The sequence below is a fragment of the Vanessa atalanta genome, chromosome 20, assembly GCF_905147765.1.
Source record: "Vanessa atalanta chromosome 20, ilVanAtal1.2, whole genome shotgun sequence".
Classification (NCBI taxonomy): Eukaryota; Metazoa; Arthropoda; class Insecta; order Lepidoptera; family Nymphalidae; genus Vanessa; species Vanessa atalanta.
In genome coordinates, this window is record NC_061890.1 from 4,566,275 (window position 1) to 4,588,460 (window position 22,186).

General features: G+C 31.9%; 4 protein-coding genes across 6 annotated transcripts; 2 read left to right on the forward strand and 2 right to left on the reverse strand.

Annotated features, from left to right (window-relative positions):
* Positions 1-1,885: 1,885 nt before the first annotated feature.
* LOC125072107 (asparagine-rich protein-like) lies at positions 1,886-3,352 on the reverse strand. The gene has a single exon (XM_047682619.1). The coding sequence runs from the start codon at positions 3,350-3,352 to the stop codon at positions 1,886-1,888; it is 1,467 nt and encodes a 488-aa protein (XP_047538575.1).
* A 7,910-nt stretch (positions 3,353-11,262) lies between these two features.
* LOC125071722 (synaptosomal-associated protein 29) lies at positions 11,263-12,846 on the forward strand. The gene has a single exon (XM_047682072.1). It carries the CDS (start codon positions 11,487-11,489, stop codon positions 12,282-12,284), a length of 798 nt encoding a protein of 265 aa, XP_047538028.1. The 5' UTR covers positions 11,263-11,486; the 3' UTR covers positions 12,285-12,846.
* A 335-nt stretch (positions 12,847-13,181) lies between these two features.
* LOC125071764 (gastrula zinc finger protein xLCGF3.1-like) lies at positions 13,182-14,782 on the reverse strand. Of its 2 annotated transcripts, none has more exons than XM_047682128.1 (2): positions 14,660-14,782; positions 13,182-14,251 (listed from the first exon to the last, which is right to left on the reverse strand). In XM_047682128.1, exon 2 carries the CDS (start codon positions 14,219-14,221, stop codon positions 13,217-13,219), a length of 1,005 nt encoding a protein of 334 aa, XP_047538084.1. In that variant the 5' UTR covers positions 14,222-14,251; positions 14,660-14,782; the 3' UTR covers positions 13,182-13,216. The 2 variants fall into 2 exon arrangements, with proteins under 2 accessions (XP_047538084.1, XP_047538083.1); XM_047682127.1 differs by having other exon boundaries at positions 13,186-14,251; positions 14,331-14,767.
* A 1,314-nt stretch (positions 14,783-16,096) lies between these two features.
* LOC125072155 (eukaryotic translation initiation factor 3 subunit C) lies at positions 16,097-21,943 on the forward strand. 2 transcript variants are annotated; one of them, XM_047682691.1, is made up of 7 exons: positions 16,097-16,239; positions 16,387-16,504; positions 18,213-18,630; positions 18,787-19,166; positions 19,246-20,529; positions 20,603-20,896; positions 21,007-21,943. In XM_047682691.1, the coding sequence occupies exons 2-7, from the start codon at positions 16,412-16,414 to the stop codon at positions 21,175-21,177; spliced, it is 2,640 nt and encodes an 879-aa protein (XP_047538647.1). In that variant the 5' UTR covers positions 16,097-16,239; positions 16,387-16,411; the 3' UTR covers positions 21,178-21,943. The 2 variants fall into 2 exon arrangements, with proteins under 2 accessions (XP_047538647.1, XP_047538648.1); XM_047682692.1 differs by having other exon boundaries at positions 16,105-16,239; positions 16,375-16,504.
* The last annotated feature ends 243 nt before the right edge of the window (positions 21,944-22,186 follow it).

Here is a 22,186-nt window from a genome sequence, read left to right on the forward strand (position 1 = left end):
TTCGATATTCGATTAAACTTGAACAACTTTCAAGAGTTGCCTCTTCACAAGTGGCCAATATATGCCTGATATAATTTATACCTGCAAAGCAAACGCTTAAACAGTGTAGCCAACACTTGAAAAAAGATTATTAATAGTATAATTTTTCAAAATATTTATGATTTTACATAAAAACATAAGCCGACTTAATACTCGAGAATAGAAAGGTCTCTTTAATGGAATAAACCAGTTTACTCATAGACAAAAACCCCCTCACAATTACTATAAGTTTTCTAATAATAATGAGCCAGATTGGTCTGCCAAAATAATGGAAATGGAAATCTTGTATTGACTATTTTTTAGCTCATCGAAGCTTCATACGAATCCACAGAAGCAATAGAAAATCTTGTCCTGTCTAAAATTAAATTTATCAGTGTCTTAGTAGCGAAGTGTGTCTAGTTTATCTTTGCAAGCGAATGGTCCAATTATATATTATATTATTGCCTTTACATGTTGTGATCGGTGATTAGATATAATGCTTTTATTATATTATATATTAGATCTGGTAGTTTAAAATTATCACTTTTAAGATTTTAAGAATGCAGTAAGCTTAAAGTATTTGCCTTTAAATTTTGCTAGATATTTTGAATTGTTAAATATTCTGCAAATTACATTTATAATTATTATGAATTGGATTTTGTATGTATACTTAGTAGTACACTATATTTTTATATAAAAATAATTTGTTTTGTTGAATTTTCTATATATTATGTATTGATTAAGTTACATTAGATGTAAATAAATGTTTTTGCAGAATATACAGCATAATATATATATATATATGGTGTGATTTTTGTTGATTATCAATTTTAAATCAAAGTCAATAAATTTAAATTTTAATCTAAATGTTTTTTATTATAAATTCATTACAAATTGATGATTCTATTTACTTAGTTAGATATGCGAAAGATGATTATTTCAGCAAAAAATAAAAAAAATTAAATATCATATAAAATTCTGTCAAGTATAAATATATTTCTTCTAAAAAATATATAAATCATTTAGTCGTAATCCTCATGACGACCGTAAATGTTCATATCAATTTACAAATTATTCAAAGAGCTCAAAGTTTTCGTTACTTTTAAAACTTCATCTGATAGTTGTCATCAAGTGGTTAAAACTTACGATCAATTTATCTAACATAATACTCTAAGAATCAATCACTCGAAACTTTTTATACAACGTAATCCCATCAATAACACTTTGGTTTGGCTTCGAAATTCGTTTGCATCCACAGCTCCCTTGGGAAATCATTGAAATCGAGGAGCGTGTGACATGACTTCAAAGCTCATGTGACTTGTCCATATAATACAATAGCTAGATTCATACCTCTACAAAAACAAGCACTTATTGCAATTATTAGAACACAATTTAAAATGAAAAGTTTAAAAAAAGAACTTTTAACTAACGAACAGATTTTAAATTCTTCGAACGGTAATTCAATTGCTCGTAACATATTTAATATGGCTTAATAAAATTTTGTTTATTTGATCATTATGCAATATTTGTTTGAATGGCTGTTAAAAAAAACACGCTCTTATTTACACAGTTTTTATTGTTATATTTAAGAAATTAAACATAAAAAATGTTTAGAAATATTAAGAATTGGTAAAAACAGTGGAAGATTTATACAATTTCGATTCAAAAGCGTTTTTAGTCTAGTAAAGTAAAATATGTTTTTAAATTATGTCTTTGTTTAAAGTTACTTATTCTATAGTTATAATTATTGTCAATAAACAATTGTAATTTAAATATGAGTGTTACAATTAAATAATATTAGTGTAAACAAAAAAATACAAAAAAAAATAAATTATAAGGGTGATGGTTCAATTTCATTGGCCATTAATTATGAGTTATTATCACCATTCGAAGATGACACTGAAGCTCCTTGATTCTCAAACGGCTGGTCCTCTTTCTGCACGCTTTCAGCATTTTGGATTTGTTCATTACCAAAGATAATACTTAATATTTTCTGATTAACCTCTTCAAAATCATTTGGTGATAAGTCTTGACCATCAGCGTCGTTTAGCGATATTTGTTTTGTATTATTAGATACAAAAATTTTACTATTGTCTTGTGTCAGAGGTATATTTTTATCGGTACTCGTTACAGTTATTTGATCGTAACTAGGTATTAAAGTTTGGCTATCATCTTGTACAGAACTTTGCTTATTATTACTTACAACCATCTGAACGTAGTTAGACGGAACTAAAGCATTTTGTCCATTATTTAATTGAACCCCGTTGTAAGGCTGTTGTTCTGAATATGAATTTTGATTTAATGCGCTATCAATAAAACCCAGGCCATTAGTACCAGTGTACCCGTTATTGGGAATGGCTACTAAAGTATAACCATTAGTTATGCCACTGTCCAGATTCCGCAATGCTATGTTAGGAATGGGTACAATATTATCATTTGTGACAAAGGTTCCAGGTAGCTGATTATAAAAAATTGGTGTTACATTTGGAGTTAAAAAAGGTTGATTGTTGTACTGTGTACCATTATTAAGTGTATTTACTATGGGTGGAATATTAGTTACTGGACTACCATTTGGTCTAAAAAGATTGGACAAATACGTTGGGTAACTTAGGGGCAACGGTGAGGGTTGATTGTTACCATAACTGTTAAATATTTGGTCAGATAAAACACTCGGTGCATTATGAGGCGTTTGTGTCGGTATATTATTTTTAACTTCTTTTGATTGTTCAAAACCTTCAGAAACGATACTAAATTTTGGATTTCTATTAAGATTCACATCAGTAGAATCGTTTCGATCTGTTTGCGAAGTCTTCATATTTTTTTCATTAACGTTATTCGTTTTCAATTTATTCAAGTTGCTCTCACTGTTTATTTTTGGGAAGTAATTAAACTCAGTATTTTCTTCTTCGTTATTGATGTTTAGTTTATCTTTTCCTTTTATAAAATCAATATTTGATTCTTTGGGCTTATTTATTATAGATTTACATAAATAAGCTTTAAGTTTCTTTAAACTTTCCAATCCATCTAGACTTTCACGTCCATTGTCATAATAATCGTTATATTCTTCATTTTTTTCATATCCTTCACTTCTTGTATCCTTAAAATCTGTATTTTTTTCACAATACTCACGAATTCCCATTGAATTTTCAGAAGAGTCTTCTCTGTCTTGGTATTTTAAATTGAAACTCGGTTCATTGAAACTCGGATCAAATAAGCCAGACTTAAATGTTTCCGACGGAACGTCGTTCACAACATCAGATGGTTTTGTAAATTCATCTGAGTCTAAACCACTATTTTGGAACCTATCTGGGTATCGTGGATGGTGATATCTCATGTTCAATTTTGAATGAATCAATCTAGAAAGTGCTTTTCTTAACCCGTTTATATGATTACGTCTATAATAGCTTCCGTTTGCCATCCCCACGATTAGGCAGAAAACGAAAATCTGAAAAAAAAGTAATAAAAAGAATACTTATAGAAAATATCGGAAACTAATTAACCAATTAAGGTCATAAAAAGATGATGCCGTATACTGGCCACGTTGGCTGTCTCATTAGAGACTGGACATATCTCTCCCACCAAGCAATGCAACACAGCCCAGGGCAGAAATCAAGAGCAGAATCAACGGTTTGTGCATTCCGAAAGATTGGAGTGTAAAACTTCCAACTTACTAACTTTGGACTGTGTCTGAGTATGTCTATAAAGCAAACGCTTTTATCAGACTGATCCGGGATTCCAACATGGAACGTCACGACAAGGATAAGGTTAATCACTTAATCAATGATAGAACCTGGCTATATTAGCTTAATAAAATAGTTCAACAATTGCAACTACATTATTAAAATATAAGTAATTAATATTATTCAACTGAGTCTAACCTGTCTTATTGCAACCATGATGATATTTAAAGTGACAAAAATATTCCTTATATAATAAATGAATATAATAAAAATTTTCACACTTTTAATGTTCCAACATTACATCACTCAAAAATATATCTTATATAGCGTTCATACAACGCATTTTAATTAACAATATGAGTATTATTACGAAGGAAAAACCACACGCAACGCACTCTAATGATCGTTTTAATTGTAATTTAATTGAGTACATTTTTTTGTCGGTCTAAACGATTTTGCGTTAACTGTCAGATATATTTTATGAATTTTGTCGGACAAAAATCGGGACGTGCTTTGACATATTTGCTCTGAATTTATGGAATTGAAGATAAAATATAATAAAAATTGAATTGGTAAAGGAAGATATAATAAAAAATTGTTGCAATATGCCAATAATTAACTATTTCTATAATATGTACAAGAAAATAAAATTCACGCTTGTCATGCAGAGGCGGACCGTGAGTTTGAAAAGTCCTGGGCCGATACTACTTAGCAGCCCGTGCAATTTATTAACGCTTTCGTTTATTTTCTCGCAAACGCAGTTATTCACAGTCGAGCAGTTTACTTAGTGGATTTGTGCAAGTCATCCTTGTTAGGTGCCACCCACATACATACATCAGATGTTCAACCACCAAACAACAATATTTAGTATTACTATGTTCTAGTTTAAAGGTTGAATCAATCAGTACACACAGGCCCAAAATAAATAACATAAAATAACATTACATTAGTTCCTAAAGTTAGTGGCACATTGGACAGTGGGGACCACTCACCACCGGGTGGCCCATTTGTCAGTCCACCTTTTTTTATTTAGGTATAATTATATGGCTTATTATGTTCCAGCTGACGTAAGCAATTAATAAAATAACTAAACAGCAATTTATAACTTCGGCGACAATTTTATTAGGTAAGCCTCAAAACTGTTCTATTTTAAAAATTGAATATACTATAATGATTTAAAGTTAGGGTTAGGTTTGAACATTTTAAATGCCGCAAAATACTTTTAAGATTTCGTCCATATTTACTTATCATCCAACTCATTCTAAATATAATCTCAGTTACATATTTTGAATGTCTATTTACAGCTTTTAATCGGCTACAAAATTTCTGCTTGAAAACAACTTTAGTTACCAGAAGAATAAATCGAAACCAATTTAAATTAAGCGTTTAACTGATTTATTTGACGGTTTATTTTAACTTATTTCGGTACCCATGATACCAAGTTTGAAGTAAAGTTGTTAGGTATATTCATTCTCTTTATTCCAAAACTCAATATCCCAAATGAGTAAGGATCAAGGTTGATAGAGAAGTAAATTTATGTAACATATTCTCAAGGTTCTGAGAAGAGTTATACTATAAAATATACTTTTGTTGTATAAAACATGGTTACTCAGTAATCAAAAAGTAATTAAAAGATGTCGTTTCTTTAATGATTATTGACATTGTTTCCTGGAAATTACTAATGACTAAATTATTAATTAATATTCTGAATAATGCAATGACTCATTCTTATTATATCAATTACCAAACATAGAAAATCATAATTGTGTATAAGGCTGAATCATTTAAATTGAATATATTTTTTAGTAGGCCACAAGTCACAAAAACAAGCCATATATGCGTTTACCCACAAAGTATTTTTTAGTCGACTAACATTCTTTATACCGTTAACTTTACGCCTTAAATGTGAGTGTGTGTGTTATAGTTAAATCTTGTAGGAATATGAAGAAGAAATAATTATTATAAAATCACCTCGAATTTATTCTGCTGAAAGAAAGTAACCCAATAAAGTTCTTACGTGACTTTACATCTCTATAAAAAATATATTCTGATAAGACGAGTTAACTTGCAAATACCTACGTGTAGTAGCCCTATTTAATTTGCATTAAAATCCCATCCTCGGTTATCGTTATCGAAAAGAAACTTAAAAATATACGTTAATATAGATTTTTTTTATACTATAGGTGGGCGGACGAGCATGCGTTTCACCTGATGGATACATCCCCTGTGGCTGAAGAAGTTACTGGCTACTTTACTGGCTAACTCGATGATGAGCCATGTACCTTCATATGACTTCTTTTTTAAACAATTATAAGTAAAATAAATATATAAGTTTCCCCTGTTTTCGTAATTATTCGCTTATTGCTCATTTTTTTAAGGGAGGAAATGCATTTAGGCATCCTGCCCGGTCGGGACGGGCACGTGGGACTTCCAGGGCAAAAGGCCTCGGCCTACTCACTAAAACCTTCCCGGGATACCGCGGATGAATGCTTGTGGCTTATAACCGCGGTCCCGCCAATAAGTGATCCATCTCGAAGGCGCGCCAGTATGGTAGGGTGTGCCTTCCTCCTCTGCCTCCTTCTCGTAATGTGAAGGACTCCCCCGAATCCACCACTGGAGGCTGGACGTCAAGGGCCGACGCCCCGCGGCATGTTAAAAGGTAGCTCTGTCGCCAACCACACCTATGTCCTCATCATAGCGACTGAGTACGGCCCGTGGAGGCACGTCGCCGCCTACCTGGTCTCCTTCGACGCATTGGAAGCGAGTCTATGTCGTCCTCCCTTTTGCGACATTACATCGTCGCTGAACCGACAAATCGCTCCACGCTTCTAAGCTATCTATTCCAAGCTATTCAATAATACAACTAGAGGGTGCCGTCGGCTTACCTTATAGTATTATTTTTTTTATCCATCGCTTGATTAATTAGCGCGAGACTAGACGTTATGCTAAATAGACCTGAGACACTTTTCTCGGCAAACACAGGACACGAGGTAAGAGATCTATGTGGGACGTAATTAATACGCCTCATATAGATATCATACTAATTAGTAACTACGACGAGATATATCTACCTCTTAAACGATTATAATCTACAAATGTATATTTCTACTATGTAGTATAGTAGATTTAGAAAATTATATTTCTGCTCTGCTCTGTTAGCAGAGCAGAAATATATTTTTTTTAATCTACTAGAGATTTTTAGAGTTGTACTCCCAAAGCGATTAATGTTTCAAAAGAAGAAGCCGTAGTGGTAACAAATAATAGTTAATAATTAATGCTAAAAAGAAGAAATGCGTACTGTTTTCCTTACCTAATGTAAGAATACAAACTTTCAAGTTAGCTTTAAACAATAATAATCTAAAAGTAACCGGCTCTACAGTATTTATAGGAATCACTTTAGATTTAAAACTTCAGTGGAATACTCATATATCGTTCCTGACAGGAAGACTCAGCTCCGCAGTAACACGATTAGAAAACTAAAAAGTAACCGATGTTGATACTTCTTGATTAGTAGGTATACCTTGGTTACTTTTATAGCAAAATAACAATTTTTCATTGAAAAACTATATATTCCCGAACGTATTTATTTTATTTTACGTAAGGAAAATTCAACTTCGTTCCAACGTGGTGTCCCAAGATACTTCTTGATATTTAGTACTTATTTTTCCTTACTGCAGTTACATAAAAAATACAATAACTGAACAAATGGCAAATTAGAATATTTAATTAGTCCTCAGCTTTTTTCAAGGGGTATAACCAACCAACCAATTACGATCGTTCCTATTTTATCAAATCTCTAGTCTTTGATTTTGTGTACAAGTTGCGTGATCGTTTTCGCTAGTATTCGTGTGTGTTCGTACGTATATGCGTGTATGAATCCATAATTATTTTATTTGATCTCGCATACCTTATAAATAAATGTTGCCTTCGATTTTAAACCAATTCCAATATTATAGATATTTTATTTCCATCATCATTAAATAAGGTTTAATAGCTTTTTTTAGCTAAGGTATAAAAATTTAAATAAATAATATTTCTAAAGGTGTTGATGAGAAGATAGAAACTTATTGTGACTGATAATAAATGAAAGTGAATAATCATAATTATTTTATTCATATAGATTAAATAAGCAAGGGATACAGTTTCTCCTCATTATAATTTTTCTTTTGATATTTCTGTCCGACCTCCTCTAGCAGTTCAGAAGTAATCGGTGCTCTGAATCCATATGTAGTCGCCGTTCTCTTATCATAACCTAGTCCTTTCCGGCCTATGAGCTTACTCTCATATTCAGCCTTGTAACCTTCCAGGGGTTGCAAATAATTTAAATAGTCATCAGAAACGAATTTTATATCCTTCTCATTATTATTTGATTGTTTATTTTTATTTTCATATCCATTACTGCCACCATGGGATTGTAAACCCTGATTTTTGGAGTTCGAACCGCTTCTGTTTTTAGAGGATTTTTTGCTTGATGTTTGTACCTTTTGAGGTTTGTAAAAGTCGCTAAATAATGTTTCGTAAAGGGTGTTTGCGGTCAATTGATCTACGTCGACAGAAGGATCTACTACGACTTCATTGTCTGCGTAAACCAACAGGATCAGACAAAAAAGAGGCTGAAAAGTAAAATTAATATATTATTTAATATAAAGAACTCATTAATAAATTATTAAAAAAATATTTGCCGCTGTAGTTGGAACATTGCCAATAAAGAAAAATTTAAATATAATAAAACAAGAATTAATAATACCTTGTAGAAAACAAAGTTAGCGCATATCTAACATACACAAATTATCTTCTTCAAAAGATCTTTATTTACTTATTGATAATTAAAAAATACACAATTTATTAAGAAAGTGCTTAAAATATTTATTCACAAAAACCTCTCACTGCGACATTCGCCCCTTGAGTTGATTTTTATATACATATACATGTTACTGAAAACACTTACCAAAAAGACTAGCTTCATGTCTACAGCTATCGAGATAAGAGCTAAAACAGTAATGAAACTTGACTTCAAGTTATCGCGCTTAAAATAAATAAATTCTCATGTTGTTAATTATTCTTCGTGCCAGTAATTGCTTGACTTACTTCGAACATATTAAACTAGATTTTCGATCTTTGTTCGATTTGAATTTAAATAATAATGTAATAATAATACACTATTTTTGAAATAATTGATGTTCCAACAACACTAGTTTGGATGCGTGACTTACTACGTTACGTCCGAACTGTACTCTTAAAAGCAATTAAAATTGGTACATTGACCTTTCTTAATCAAATTGTCTGTCTATCCCTATGTATGCTTAGATCTTCAAAACTACGCTACGATGCATTGAGCATCAAAAGCCGTAGCGTATCCGTAACTGATCATTTTAGAGGAATCAAATTTGATGTCGTAAATAAACACATTTTCATACGCTTACATTGCAAACGCTGACTGAACCCTACGAGATATGTAGATCAAAATAATGTACTAGAGTATTGTACACCTTAAAACATATTATGTATATGATAGACATATAGGGATAGCCCACAATAATCATTTTTATATCCTCTACTTCTTTCATAAAATAACGGGCAATTTATGAAGCGATTTTAAGCAAAACAGCATTAATTCGTATCCAATTAAGTTCCTTATTGTGTATTGTGCATTTAATATAGATAAATATGGCCTTTTATAGCATTTAATTTAAACGAATATTTTGAAGATATTACAGATTTAAAAAGCAAGTACATAGCGGTTTTTATTGTCTACTGACAAAAAGCTTTGATCGTTGTATATAGACATTCTGAAGTATATTTCGTATCAGCATTGCACCCGTGGGAAGTCGGTATGGGTCGCTAATTAATTTATATAATATTTTTGTATCCCAGGAAATATACTGTCTCAAAAAACGATTTACAAAGTCCACGATTCTGTCTTATCACAGCATGTTATAAAATAAAGTACCCCGCTTCGTTTATCTGTCCGTCTGAACATAATAAACTCAAAAACTACCGAACGCATTTTCACCACCATATTCCTGAAGAAGATAAATTGGCTAAAAAATGTCGATTTTTAGATATATAAAAAAAACCGTGCCGATGTGCTGGCTGGGAGTAAATCACGAACCTAAAGCAGTTTTGTTAACACATCAATTACCTACTTTTATAGAATATTTTAATGAGTTATTATCATATATAATCACGTAGTTAATTTACGTTATGCAAATATTTTAAATTTTCCGCATGCGTTTTAATCATATTAGTAATTAGAGACATCACAATTACTCAAAAGAAGTATAAATAAGTAGAATGCTCGTAAAACATTAAAACCAACAACTAAACAAAGGTTGAAACTATCTTAATGGCTTCACTTTTGGATAGCGTCTGTGTGTCTGTAGAAAACGGCATGCCTTATCGTTTTATTTTAAGTCTAAGCGTTAATCGCAAGACATATTATATGAACAGGAGTTGTATTTTCAAGAATGTGCCATCCCAGAAGCAAGAAATTAAATTTGAATTCATATAGATTCTTTATCATCCAGTTACATTTTATTTTTTGGTAGGACTATGTAAGTCTACAAATAAACAGGCCCATTTGAGACAACAACAAATTGTACCTCCAAACAGCAATCTTAAGTATTGTTGTGTTCTGGTTGGAAAGTTGAGTAAAACAGGTACAAAGGATCATGCATCTTAGTTATAGGTAATATATCTAATAGTGCCTATTCTTAATTAATTGGGCGGTGGTGACCACTTACTAATAGGTGGCCCATTTGCGAGTCTGGCTAAGTTATTAATTTTAAAATATATATTAGCCAGTTCAAAATATTGCCTTAAGCTAATCTTCTATAGATATAATGGTTATTTTTTTTTATTGTATCGGTATGAGACTATGACCAATTGATGCGGAATCGTCCGTTATTCATTTTTTGAATTCAGTTTTTTTCTGTCCTTTTTATTTTATGTTAAGCCACCAACAGCTAGTTCAATTTACATATGTGACAGCGTATCTATGTAGAGTATCTTGTTACTATGTATATAGCACTCGAGCATCAGAACATCGCGTCTACAGTAGCGAAACAGCCATGCAAATATAATACAAATAAACTGCAACAGCCATGTTACCATGGCCTTACGGTACCTTACGGTAGTGTGTTAGAAGTGTTTTAATAGAGTGATACATCTATAATAACCATTTTGAGTTTTGGTGAAGGATAAGTTATCAATAGTTTTGATACACGTCAATATTTGTTACGAGATTTCGAAAAATCCAGTTAATTGGATAGTAATATCGCATTTTATGAATATGAAAAGTCACCAAATGTTTACAGATCAATTATTATCAATTATTCACTGACGAAGGCGCGACCTTACAAATTAAATTGGTTTATTTATTATGAAATTAATGTACAGAAATAATCTTTTTCCAAATACTATATACAATGTGGACTACGGAAGTTATCGCGTATTGTGGACTCCACACGTGTAGCATTCACCTTCAAGATATAATCCCGATAATCTGTGGTTAGTCGTATACATTTTTCGCCACATTTTATTAGTGATCTGTGGACCAAAGAGAACAGAATGACTACGTTTTACTGTGGACTTTATGGTTATTATTACTAATAACAAGGCTTAGGCAAATAGTGATTAGTGATTACAAACCCTTTGTGTAGTGAAACATTAGACTGTTAAATTTACTAAAGTTTTATATTTCTTACTTTGTGATGTTAAATTATAACTACTTATAATATTCGTTTATTAAGATCAGTTCAGTAGAGAATAAGAAACGGACATTTAACAATGGCAGGCCACAGGTACATCAGTAACACGACAAATCTATTTGAGGATGACGACGTAGACGACGATACCTTTGTTAATAGTTATAGATCAAGAATTCCACCGCCACAACCAAAACCATCACCATCGCCCTACGTTGCCGAATTAGAAAGGCAAAGACAAACTATGTTAGAGAAACAAAAAGAGATCGAACAGCGTACACTAGATTCTTCGGTTAGAAGTATAGGTTTGTTGCGTGAATCTGAACAAATTGGGATTGCAACTGCTGAAGAACTCACTCGCCAACGCGAGCAACTTCAAAACACTAATAGAAGACTCGACGAAATTAACACAAACTTGAGCTATAGTCAAAAACACCTAAACGGTATTAAGTCAGTTTTTTATGGGTTTAAGAACTATTTGTCGGGAAAATCGGACCAAACGCCTACTAAGAGTCAGGTATCTCCAAGTTCCAGTAGTTCAAAAGCAGGAAATAGTAGCAGAGTAGATGATACCTTATACAGCATGAGTGCCAGTGAAACTGACAATTTTTCGAATCACCCGTCGACTCGTTTGAGAGGACTTAACCAGCAAGTATCTGCTGAACCAATATCAGATACTCAGCGCATAAATAAAATGTTAGATGCAAACTTAGATGAGATGGTAACTCACATTTCAAGATTAAAAGGGCTGGGAATGGCTCTTGGAGATGAAATTGAGCAACAGAATCATCTTATAGATGAAATCCACGATAAAGTTGATGTTGCAGATATAAAAATTGGACATCAAAATAAGCAAATGAACAAACTTTTAGGACAATAATTAGTGTCTACCATACTGTAAACTTTTCAAAGAGAACATTAATGTCCTACTTGTATAGAAGTATATTAAGTTTATGATAAAAAAAAGAATTTTATAATATATATTATTAATTATAAATACACTTCATATATTTATAAAGTAGGGGGTTACATTATAGATATACAGTACAGGTTATATAATTCAAGCATAGTTCTAATTAAAAAGGAAAACAATGGTATTAAAATATTGTCAATGTCAAACAGTGTGGGTGTGTTATCTTGTAAATTAATTCCATTAACATGCATAAGCTTATCAATACAAATTACTGTTAAAAACTCCTTTTATAAATTAAACATAAGTATTAATGTATTTGTTAATAAGTTGTAACCATTTTTGGGAAATATATATGAAAAATACACAAATCAAAAAAGGTTCATGTAACTCAAAATGTAGACAATGAGGAAGTAAAACTTTGTATTTGAAGTGTTAATTTTAAATTCCACCTTGAAATTTTGCTTTTGTTTCTCTCCAACAGTTTTATTTTTAATGTTTTATATTGATCATTGCATTCCTTTTTTTGTAAACTTAATAACAATGTTTATGTAAAGTAAATTTGCATGCTATAAGAAGGTGTAACTTTATAATAAATTCCTTATAAATAAGTTTTTTTTTTATTTGATTACCAAGTTTACTGTAACAAATTGTAGTATCAAAATCAAAAATGTTTGACAAACAAACCAAGTTTGAAGTTGCTTTTTAATCTTAAAAATTTTCAACATTAAGAAGCAGATGAATAAATAACAGGTAAAATAAAATTTTTTGGTTAGCTTTATATTTATATTTCAATAATTATAAACTAATTCTCAACATTATAAGGGTTATATATTTATATATAACTTTATAAGGGATGAAAGCATATTACAGCTAAGAAAAATTGCAATTGCAAAGGCAATCTAATTTTTAGTATCATGTGCCCTCATGTGTTTTTGCAAAACTCTTTTATTTGATAGTTTTTTATCACAAATACTACATGAAACTTTTGTGTTTGCGTGAGATTCCTTGTGGACTTTCAAACCTGAAGAAGTGGCAAATCCTTTGAAACATATATTACATTTGTGTGGTCTATCCACTGTGTGAGAATGAGCTATATGTACGACTAATGAATGTTTGGTAGCAAAGTTTCTATTGCAGTCTTTATACATGCAAACAAATGGCTTTGGCTTCTCTTGACCTAAATGACTCAGTCTATGAGCTCGCAAGTAAGATGCCCTGGTGTATGACTTAGAACAATCGGTACAAGGAAATTCTTTTAAACCTTTATGACTTTTAATATGCATCATTAACGTTGACTTTGCTGTAAATCTTTTACCACATGTAACACAGACAAACAACTTCCGATTACTAGAATGTGCTACTCGAAAGTGCTCTTTCAATGATTGTCTAGACTTATATGTTTTATTACAAAAACCACACTTGAATTGGTTAACATCGATATGAGACAATAAGTGTTGCCTCAGCCCACTGGATGTGTGAAAACCTTTACCACATTTTGGGCACAGATATCTCCGAAAATCATTGTGCTTAGCCATGTGATACCTCAAGTTATGTACTCTCGTAAAGGATTTGGAACATAAACTACATGTGTATCTCTTGTCCCCCTCCTTTAAAGGAAGTCTTTCAGTAGATGCAATTTCAGTCACCGGAGGCAAAGGTGTGAGCTCCTTACTTTCAGAAACTTCTGGCTCAAAATCAAGTGATGCATGATGACTAAAAAGAGGTACATCATATTCATGGTCCTGGTAAACAACATTTATATCTATTGAATCAATATCAGATCGAGGCAATTGGTTTGAAGTTGATCTGACTGTAAATATTTGAGAAAGAGTTACATTCGCTTTTAAGCAATTTAACTTAAAATTATAAGCAAGTAAAGCAGTAGATACACATGATGCACACATTCCTTGAGGCCAGTTTTCTTCATCATTATTCTGAAACAATGTAAAAATATGAGAATATAAAAAAATTACTAACAATTTCAAAGTGACTGGATGAATGAATGTTACATACTTCCAAACAATTTAAGAAAACCAATATATCAATTAGTTTAATTTTATTCATTTCGTGTTCAATCAAATCTTGAATATTCATAAACATGGTGGGATCATTAGCATCGAGTTCTCCTAAACACGTACGACATATGTTTTTTGTAAGACGTAAAATTAAACTTGTGAACTCCATGTTAGTGTTTTCTTTTAATATTATGTTCAATATCACCGTATCATAAAACTCACTTCACCGCATTCTTACTTATAATATAGAAAATAAAACCCATGTTTAATTTTCTTTAATCGTAGATTAATGAGTACTTATGTAGGTAACGTTATAGTAATAATCACTTTTTTTAATTAAACTCCTTAATTTTATATTTCTACTATGTGAAATATTTCATTTAAATTAAAAAGTGAAAACTTAGGCTACTAGTTTGACATTCCATAGCCATAGATTATATAATATAGAACACACTGCAATTCAATATAAGTAAACGATTTTATTCAATAAATGTGAAATTTAATCAGCATAAATGTGGAAGCTACGTATATTTTGCCTAGCTCCAGTGATACCAACTCCAACAGAATGATTACCCTAACGTCGATTAAAAAGCTCTAAAGTCTTTGTTTTACACTCTTTTTGAGGGGTAATTTCAATATAATATACATAGTATTATTATTTATACTTTAGTATTAATATATATATTATACAAATTAGCTGTTGTATTTATACGGGAGCATTTCTAGATTTTTATACTTTTCTTTTATTAATTACTCCGCTAAAAAAAAATTTTCCTTTGTACCTCACACATCATTACCTCAGTACATCTTGGTTTCCGTTTAAATTTGGGAGGAAACCCCAAATTGGCATCTCTTCCGAAATCTATGATCCGTACCATCTTGACTTTAAAGGAAACAATGCAATGGTATATTAAAAATAATATTATAGTAGTTTTATTAATAATAATGTTCATATTATAAGTTTTGTGTGTTTATTAAAGACATATGTTATAAAAAAATAATATTACATGCTTGATATTGTTTACTTATTATAATTATGTTAAAGAACAGAAATAAAACCTAGATTTTTTAGGTGCTAAAATATAAATTATATTTAAATATAAATTAACTACAGATGAAAATGTACACACATATGTTTTGGCCAGTAACGCTATATTTTTACAAATGTTGCATTTATGTTTGTAATGTTACGTTTATTTTTACAATCGTGACTGCAGTTATGCCATTTTGCCATCCCAAAGGACAAAGGTATTATACTCATTTGGTAACTTTGTAGATTTTTTATAGGATATTACTACACGGAGTCTTATAAGAACTAGATTAAGGACGAGGCTATATCACCGGGACCTTCATAGGAGAGATTTCTAAAAGAAAAAAAAATTCAATTTCGATGACAAAACATATTTAACATACATGTAGAAATAGCAAAACATAACTATATTTCCTGTATCTTTCTATAAAAGATATTTTTTTATAAAGGATTGAAAGAACGATTTGAAATATTTATAACGAGTAAAAGAAATTTAATTTATTTGGAAAATAATGAGGGATTAAACGTAGCTTATTCCATAATATTATAAGGCTACAAGTTATTTGGAACATTATACTTATAGCTGTAAAGATTTTTCTTAGCCTTAAAATAATATTTATTTCAACCGATGCTAACAAAAATTGAACATATTAGCAACTTTAACAATTTTAACACAAGCACTCCGCCACCAACCTTATCTGTATGAATTATTATCTATAGACTTTTGAGCAAGTGGCAACTTTCTTACACCTTTTTGACGTGTTGAATGCGTCGTGGGTGAAAAGTTGATCTTTAAATCTTAATTATTTCCATATTAATGGAACTGTTTCTTGTTAGTGGTGTTTAAAATATATATCGAATTAATAAATTATATAAGGTAAAATATTTTATCGGCTTACCTATGATACTATAACCTAAACTTGGAAAGTGGTTAACGCACTATTTTACACATGAAATTCAAAATGATTGAGTATCTTCAATTTTATTACTGTTAATTTTTTTTTATTCAAAGATTTTATTTCAGTTAAACATTTATTACACGAATAATCATGAGTCGGTTCTTCGCTACTGGTACAGACTCTGAGTCTGAAAGCTCAACTGAAGAGGAGGTGATAGTACGAGCGCCAGCACCGGTTTATACGGTAATTTTATATGTATTTATTAAATTCATATGAAATTCACAGACTACAAAATAAACAAAACAATATATTCCAGTACCATATTGCTTGCTTATGATAGGTATACTTGCAAACTATTATAGCTAAAATTAAATTTAAAAAATACTAAGAATGGATATTCTTCATTAAATAAAATTTAAATTCTGTAAATTTATTAAGTTAGTAAAGTGTAAGAGTGTTTGTTAAATATAAATACTAAATTGCATAATTTTAACCTAAATTTCAGAATGTATATGTACATGTTTTATTATGTATAAAGATATATTAATTATTAATTGACTTATTCATGTGAAATTCACATAGATTTCATAGAAACAAAATAATCTCTTCTAGTACTATTGAAATATGAAATAGAAATTAGAGAATAACTGTTATTCTCCATTGAGTGATATTATTAGTGGTCTTATTACAAAACCCAATAGTTACAGGACATAAGCCTACAATAAATTCAGAATATGTTACTTACTTTTTTTTGTCACAAAAAGAAGTAGAAACAAATGAATACAAGATATCTTATATTCGTATAAATTGTATTTCATATTTCATGTAAACATTGATATAATTGATATATTTTAATTTATAAATTATATTGACGTTAAATAATTTAAAATACATCTCTCAAAAGCTGCATATTAATTAAGGTATGAATTCAATCACCCAGCATCCAATTTATATGTACTCACATCTATAATAATATTACTCACATTATCTACATATTTTTAATTAAATTTTATATAAGTACAGTCAAAATCTGTTAAAACAACATTGAAGGTACTACTCATATTTTGTCGTAAAAACTGATAGTTGTAACAACTGGTGATGCTTATATTTTTATGAAGTAGTATTATTGAATGTGTAGGTCATATGTAATAATAGGCAAAATATATTAAAGTATGAAATTAAATTATATTTTGTTTATTTCAATCAAAACATATACATATTAAGAAAAAACAATGCCATTTTCCTGTATTTTGATTGGAACACTTTTGTCTTGTATACACATTTTGTAATTCACGTTGGAGTTTAATCAGCGTATCGTTATAATTTCCTTGCATGTGAAACTGTTCATTAAAAAGAACAATCTTGCGTAATACACTAACAGCATTGAGACCATCATTCAAAGTTGCCACTGTAAATTGTTCATCAGTTCGTCATTTTCTCGTTCTCATAAGAGAAGTTCAAGAAGAAAATCATGAAATCATCTTCCATAGCCGGTGCACAAATCGCAATAGACCTATCTACATGCACTTGTCTGCTTCAGTAGTAATTGTTTACAATTCGGCTCAGCTGGTTGGTCTACAGATATAAATATAATTCTCCAAAAACTTCGCTAAATGTGGTCGTTTATTGCGGTATTTTGCAATGTCGTACGAAGCAATATTTTTGATAAGACAGTTATATAGCATTCAGCCAGGACCTTTGATTTCGGTCGATATAACCGATATGTTGTTCTAAACGATGTCACCATAAACGGTTTTAACTGTATTCAAATAAAATTTTTAGTGCAAATACAATTCAAAATTACAGATAGAAATAATTTAACAGATATTTTAAAGAAGAGAATACTAACAGAGACAGTATTTAATTGATTGATAAATGTTTTGGCTGATCCATCCATTTCTATACTAAAAATTATGTCAATATTTCGATTAAAACCATTTTTGTCTTACAGTTCAGTGACGATGAAGAAGAAACAAAAAGAGTTGTGCGGTCAATGAAAGAAAAGAGATATGAAGAGTTAGAAGCTATAATTCATACTCTTCGCAACCATCGTAAGATTAAGGACTACTCGTCAGCTTTAGCTTCATTTGAAGAACTTCAGAGAGCTTATACTAGAGCTGCTCCTGTAGTTCTAAAGGAAGAGAATGGAATTGCTCCGAGGTTCTTTATCAGAGCCTTAACTGAATTAGATGATTGGGTCACTGGGGCTTGGAATGATAGGGATGCTAGAAAAGCCTTGTCTAAAGGGAACAGCAAGGCATTAACTTCCTTGAGACAAAAGTTGAGGAAGTACACGAAAGACTTTGATGCTGAAATTTCTAAGTTTCGGGAAAATCCAGACATGCCTGATGATGATGATGAGCGTAAAGGTAATCATTAGTTTCGCCAAATTACTAGGAAATTACTCCTGTTGTGTATATTATTAAATAAATAAATAAAGTACTATTATTATATTAATATTTGTTAATCTGTAATTTTTATATAGTTATTATTTATCCAATATTATTTTGGTTTTCCCACTTTAGATACCTCCTCGTCGGATGAGTCAGATGATGAGGATAAAGTAAAAGAAAAGCCCAGAATTGCTCGCTCTCCTGAGGCTCCTCGTAGACCTCCCCCTCAAGATGATGAGTCTTCTGATTCTATGGACTGGGGTTCTAGTTCATCTGATTCAAGCTCAAGCTCTGATGATGAGACACGTGGAGCTACCACTTTAAGGGAAAGATTTTTGAAACGTGCCACGGAAAGAGATGATGATGAAGAAAGGGATAGACGTCGTGTTAGGCGTGAAAGACGTGATCGTGCTGGTAAAATCAGTAAGAAGGATCAAGCTGATGATGGAGGTGAATGGGAGACTGTAAGAAAAGGTGCCGCTACATCTGATAAGCCCAAGATGTTTGCAAAGGTAATATTTTGATTTTATTATTTTAATTAATATAAATTTTATCCATATATTTCTATAATATTGTTTTTTCTCAATACAGGATAGTGATATTGATGCAGCTCTTGTGGTTAAAAAGTTAGGTGAAATTAGTGCTGCACGTGGTCGCAAGAGGACTGATCGTCGCGCCCAACTAGAACTACTTCATGAACTGCGCACCGTCGCGCAACAGCATAATCTCGGAGATGCTTTACAGCTTAAATTGCGTGCTGCAACTGTTGCAGCACTCTTTGATTACAATCCTAAAGTTTCTGATGCAATGAAACCCGAATATTGGTCTAGACTTGTTGAAAATGTGGATCAGATGGTTACCCTTCTGCTTTCCCACGAAGATATGATGCTCAGTGAAACTATTACTGAAGACAATGAACAACTTGTCACTGCGCCATTTAAAGTACGTGGTTGTTTGCTTACAGCCTTAGAACGCCTAGATGATGAGTTCACTAAGCTATTGAAAGAATGTGATCCTCATTCAAATGAATATGTGGAAAGATTAAAAGACGAAGTGCGAGTTTCAACACTTATTGATCGTGTATGTCTAGTCGTAGAACGTGACGGAACTCCGCAAGAAATTTGTCGCGCTTATCTTCGTAAAATTGATCATCTATACTATAAATTTGATACACGTGCTATGAAAAAGGATCTTCAACCGGGTGAAGAAACTACTATTAAAAAGATGGAACGCTTATGCAAGTACATTTACGCAAACGATGACAGTGATCGTTTACGGACACGTGCCATTCTATCGCACATATACCATCATGCCCTGCATGATAACTGGTTCCAGGCACGAGACCTCCTACTTATGTCTCATCTCCAAGAGAATGTTCAACACTCGGATCCGAGCACACAGATATTATATAACCGTACGATGGCAAACTTGGGTCTATGCGCATTCCGTCGTGGTAATGTTAAGGAAGCTCACGGCTGTCTAGCCGAGCTCATGATGACCGGAAAACCTAAAGAGTTACTTGCACAAGGTTTGTTACCGCAGCGTCAGCACGAACGTTCAAAGGAACAAGAAAAAATTGAAAAACAACGTCAAATGCCTTTCCACATGCATATCAACCTTGAGTTACTCGAATGCGTGTACTTGGTATCGGCTATGTTAATTGAGATCCCGTACATGGCAGCTCATGAATTTGACGCTAGACGTCGCATGATAAGTAAAACTTTTTACCAAAACCTGCGTGCCAGCGAACGTCAAGCTCTAGTTGGACCACCAGAGTCTATGCGTGAACATGCCGTGGCAGCCGCTAGGGCTATGCGGCGCGGTGATTGGCGTGCTTGCCTGAATTTCATTGTTAACGAGAAGATGAATGCCAAGGTAATAATAACTTAATTAAAATTATTATCCAATGAAAACTTATTTGTTGTTACAAAATATTATTTGATTTTAGGTATGGGATCTAATGGTTGGCGCTGATAACGTACGCGCAATGCTGGGACGCCTTATTAGGGAGGAATCACTTCGCACTTACCTCTTTACATATGCGCATGTCTATGCGTCCCTGTCGCTCCGATCACTAGCAGACATGTTTGAAATGCCAAGACAGAGAGTACACTCTCTTGTGTCTAAAATGATTATTAATGAAGAGTTACTGGCTTCATTAGATGACCCAAGTGAATGTGCTATTTTACACCGCTCTGAACCAACGAGGATGCAAGCTCTAGCATTACAACTTGCAGATAAGGTTAGTTAAATAAAGACAATTATTTTTATTTCGAATAATCACTGCAAAAGCCTTGCAATTTATTAATTATGAATAGTATTATATTAACATTTTCTTACTTCATCACTCAGGTGGGCAATCTGGTCGACTCAAACGAGCGTATATTCGAGAAACAGGGGTCGTTCTTCCAACGAGGTGGGGCGCCAAGGGGGGAGGGGCGCCAGCGCGAGCGTCCGCGCGACGGGTGGGGCCGGCGTCAGCGCAACCGTCGCCGCGACGACGAGCGCGGACACGAAGATTAATTCCTATACACGGAACTCCTTACATCACCAACGGCTGCTGGAACATAAGAGGGAAAAAACGCCTACCCAATTCTACTTATTATAAGAAAAATCAAATGAATGACACAGGTTGCTCACATTCGAAACAAAATAAAAAAAGTCAAAGTATGGATTTAATTGAATCCAATATAATGGAAAAAATACAAAATACATTCACTTCTGATGATTTCAATACAAACTGTGACATAAATAGTAAAACGATAGAGGAAATATCTAAAATAGTTCCTAAAATGAATATTACACCTGCTGTCTATCTGTCTGCAAATGATATCTTATATTTCTCTCGCCAGTCTTGCTTATATTTTATGCATTATATGTTGTATGATTGTAAGGAACCCACAATAAAAGTTCTTGTAACAAATTTATTTTACAGAGGCGTATTGCGCTCTTCCGACTGTTTGTTTGAGAAAAATGAAATAACATTTACTACTCAATCATAAGGTCACACTACAAAAAAATTTGGAAAATGTTTTATAGTACTTACGTAGTATCTTTTTACGATTGAATGTGTTACATCAGTGTCTTGCATCCGTATATGTTTTCCACACCTTGAAGAATCGTAAAATGGATTTTTATACAAAAATGTTATTGCATTAAACACATCAACCACGCAGTGCGGAAGAGCGCTATAAAAGTAAAATGTGTATCAAAGTTATTCATGCTCCAAATGGAGCATAAGGAATGATGTATTAAAAAATATATGTATGGTATAAATTATGTATCAGAATAATTTTGTTTCATTTTTTTCGTAATAAATTAAAACCTAAAATTAGGATAAGTTTTATTTTAAGTCATTAAAACGTTTCTTCTTTTCATTAAATCTGGAATACACCCGTGTCCAAACGTTTGTCAAAAATTAATGATAATTTTTGATATTTTACATTTAATTTTGATATTGCTATATCATACGCCCTTAAATGGAAGAACTGAAATAATCTATAGATCTTTTTTTTGTATGTGTTTAAATTAT

What these genes read in the sequence shown, in the direction of transcription:
- LOC125072107 (XM_047682619.1), bottom strand. Translation starts at nt 3,352, where the DNA reads ATGAGATATCACCATCCACGATACCCAGATAGGTTCCAAAATAGTGGT.
- LOC125071722 (XM_047682072.1), top strand. Translation starts at nt 11,487, where the DNA reads ATGGCAGGCCACAGGTACATCAGTAACACGACAAATCTATTTGAGGAT.
- LOC125071764 (XM_047682127.1), bottom strand. Translation starts at nt 14,501, where the DNA reads ATGGAGTTCACAAGTTTAATTTTACGTCTTACAAAAAACATATGTCGT. An exon ending in TTTTCTTAAATTGTTTGGAA is followed by an intron (nt 14,252 to 14,330) that starts GTATGTAACATT and finishes ACATTGTTTCAG; the next exon opens with AATAATGATGAAGAAAACTG.
- LOC125072155 (XM_047682691.1), top strand. Translation starts at nt 16,412, where the DNA reads ATGAGTCGGTTCTTCGCTACTGGTACAGACTCTGAGTCTGAAAGCTCA. An exon ending in ACGAGAAGATGAATGCCAAG is followed by an intron (nt 20,530 to 20,602) that starts GTAATAATAACT and finishes ATTTGATTTTAG; the next exon opens with GTATGGGATCTAATGGTTGG. An exon ending in CATTACAACTTGCAGATAAG is followed by an intron (nt 20,897 to 21,006) that starts GTTAGTTAAATA and finishes TTCATCACTCAG; the next exon opens with GTGGGCAATCTGGTCGACTC.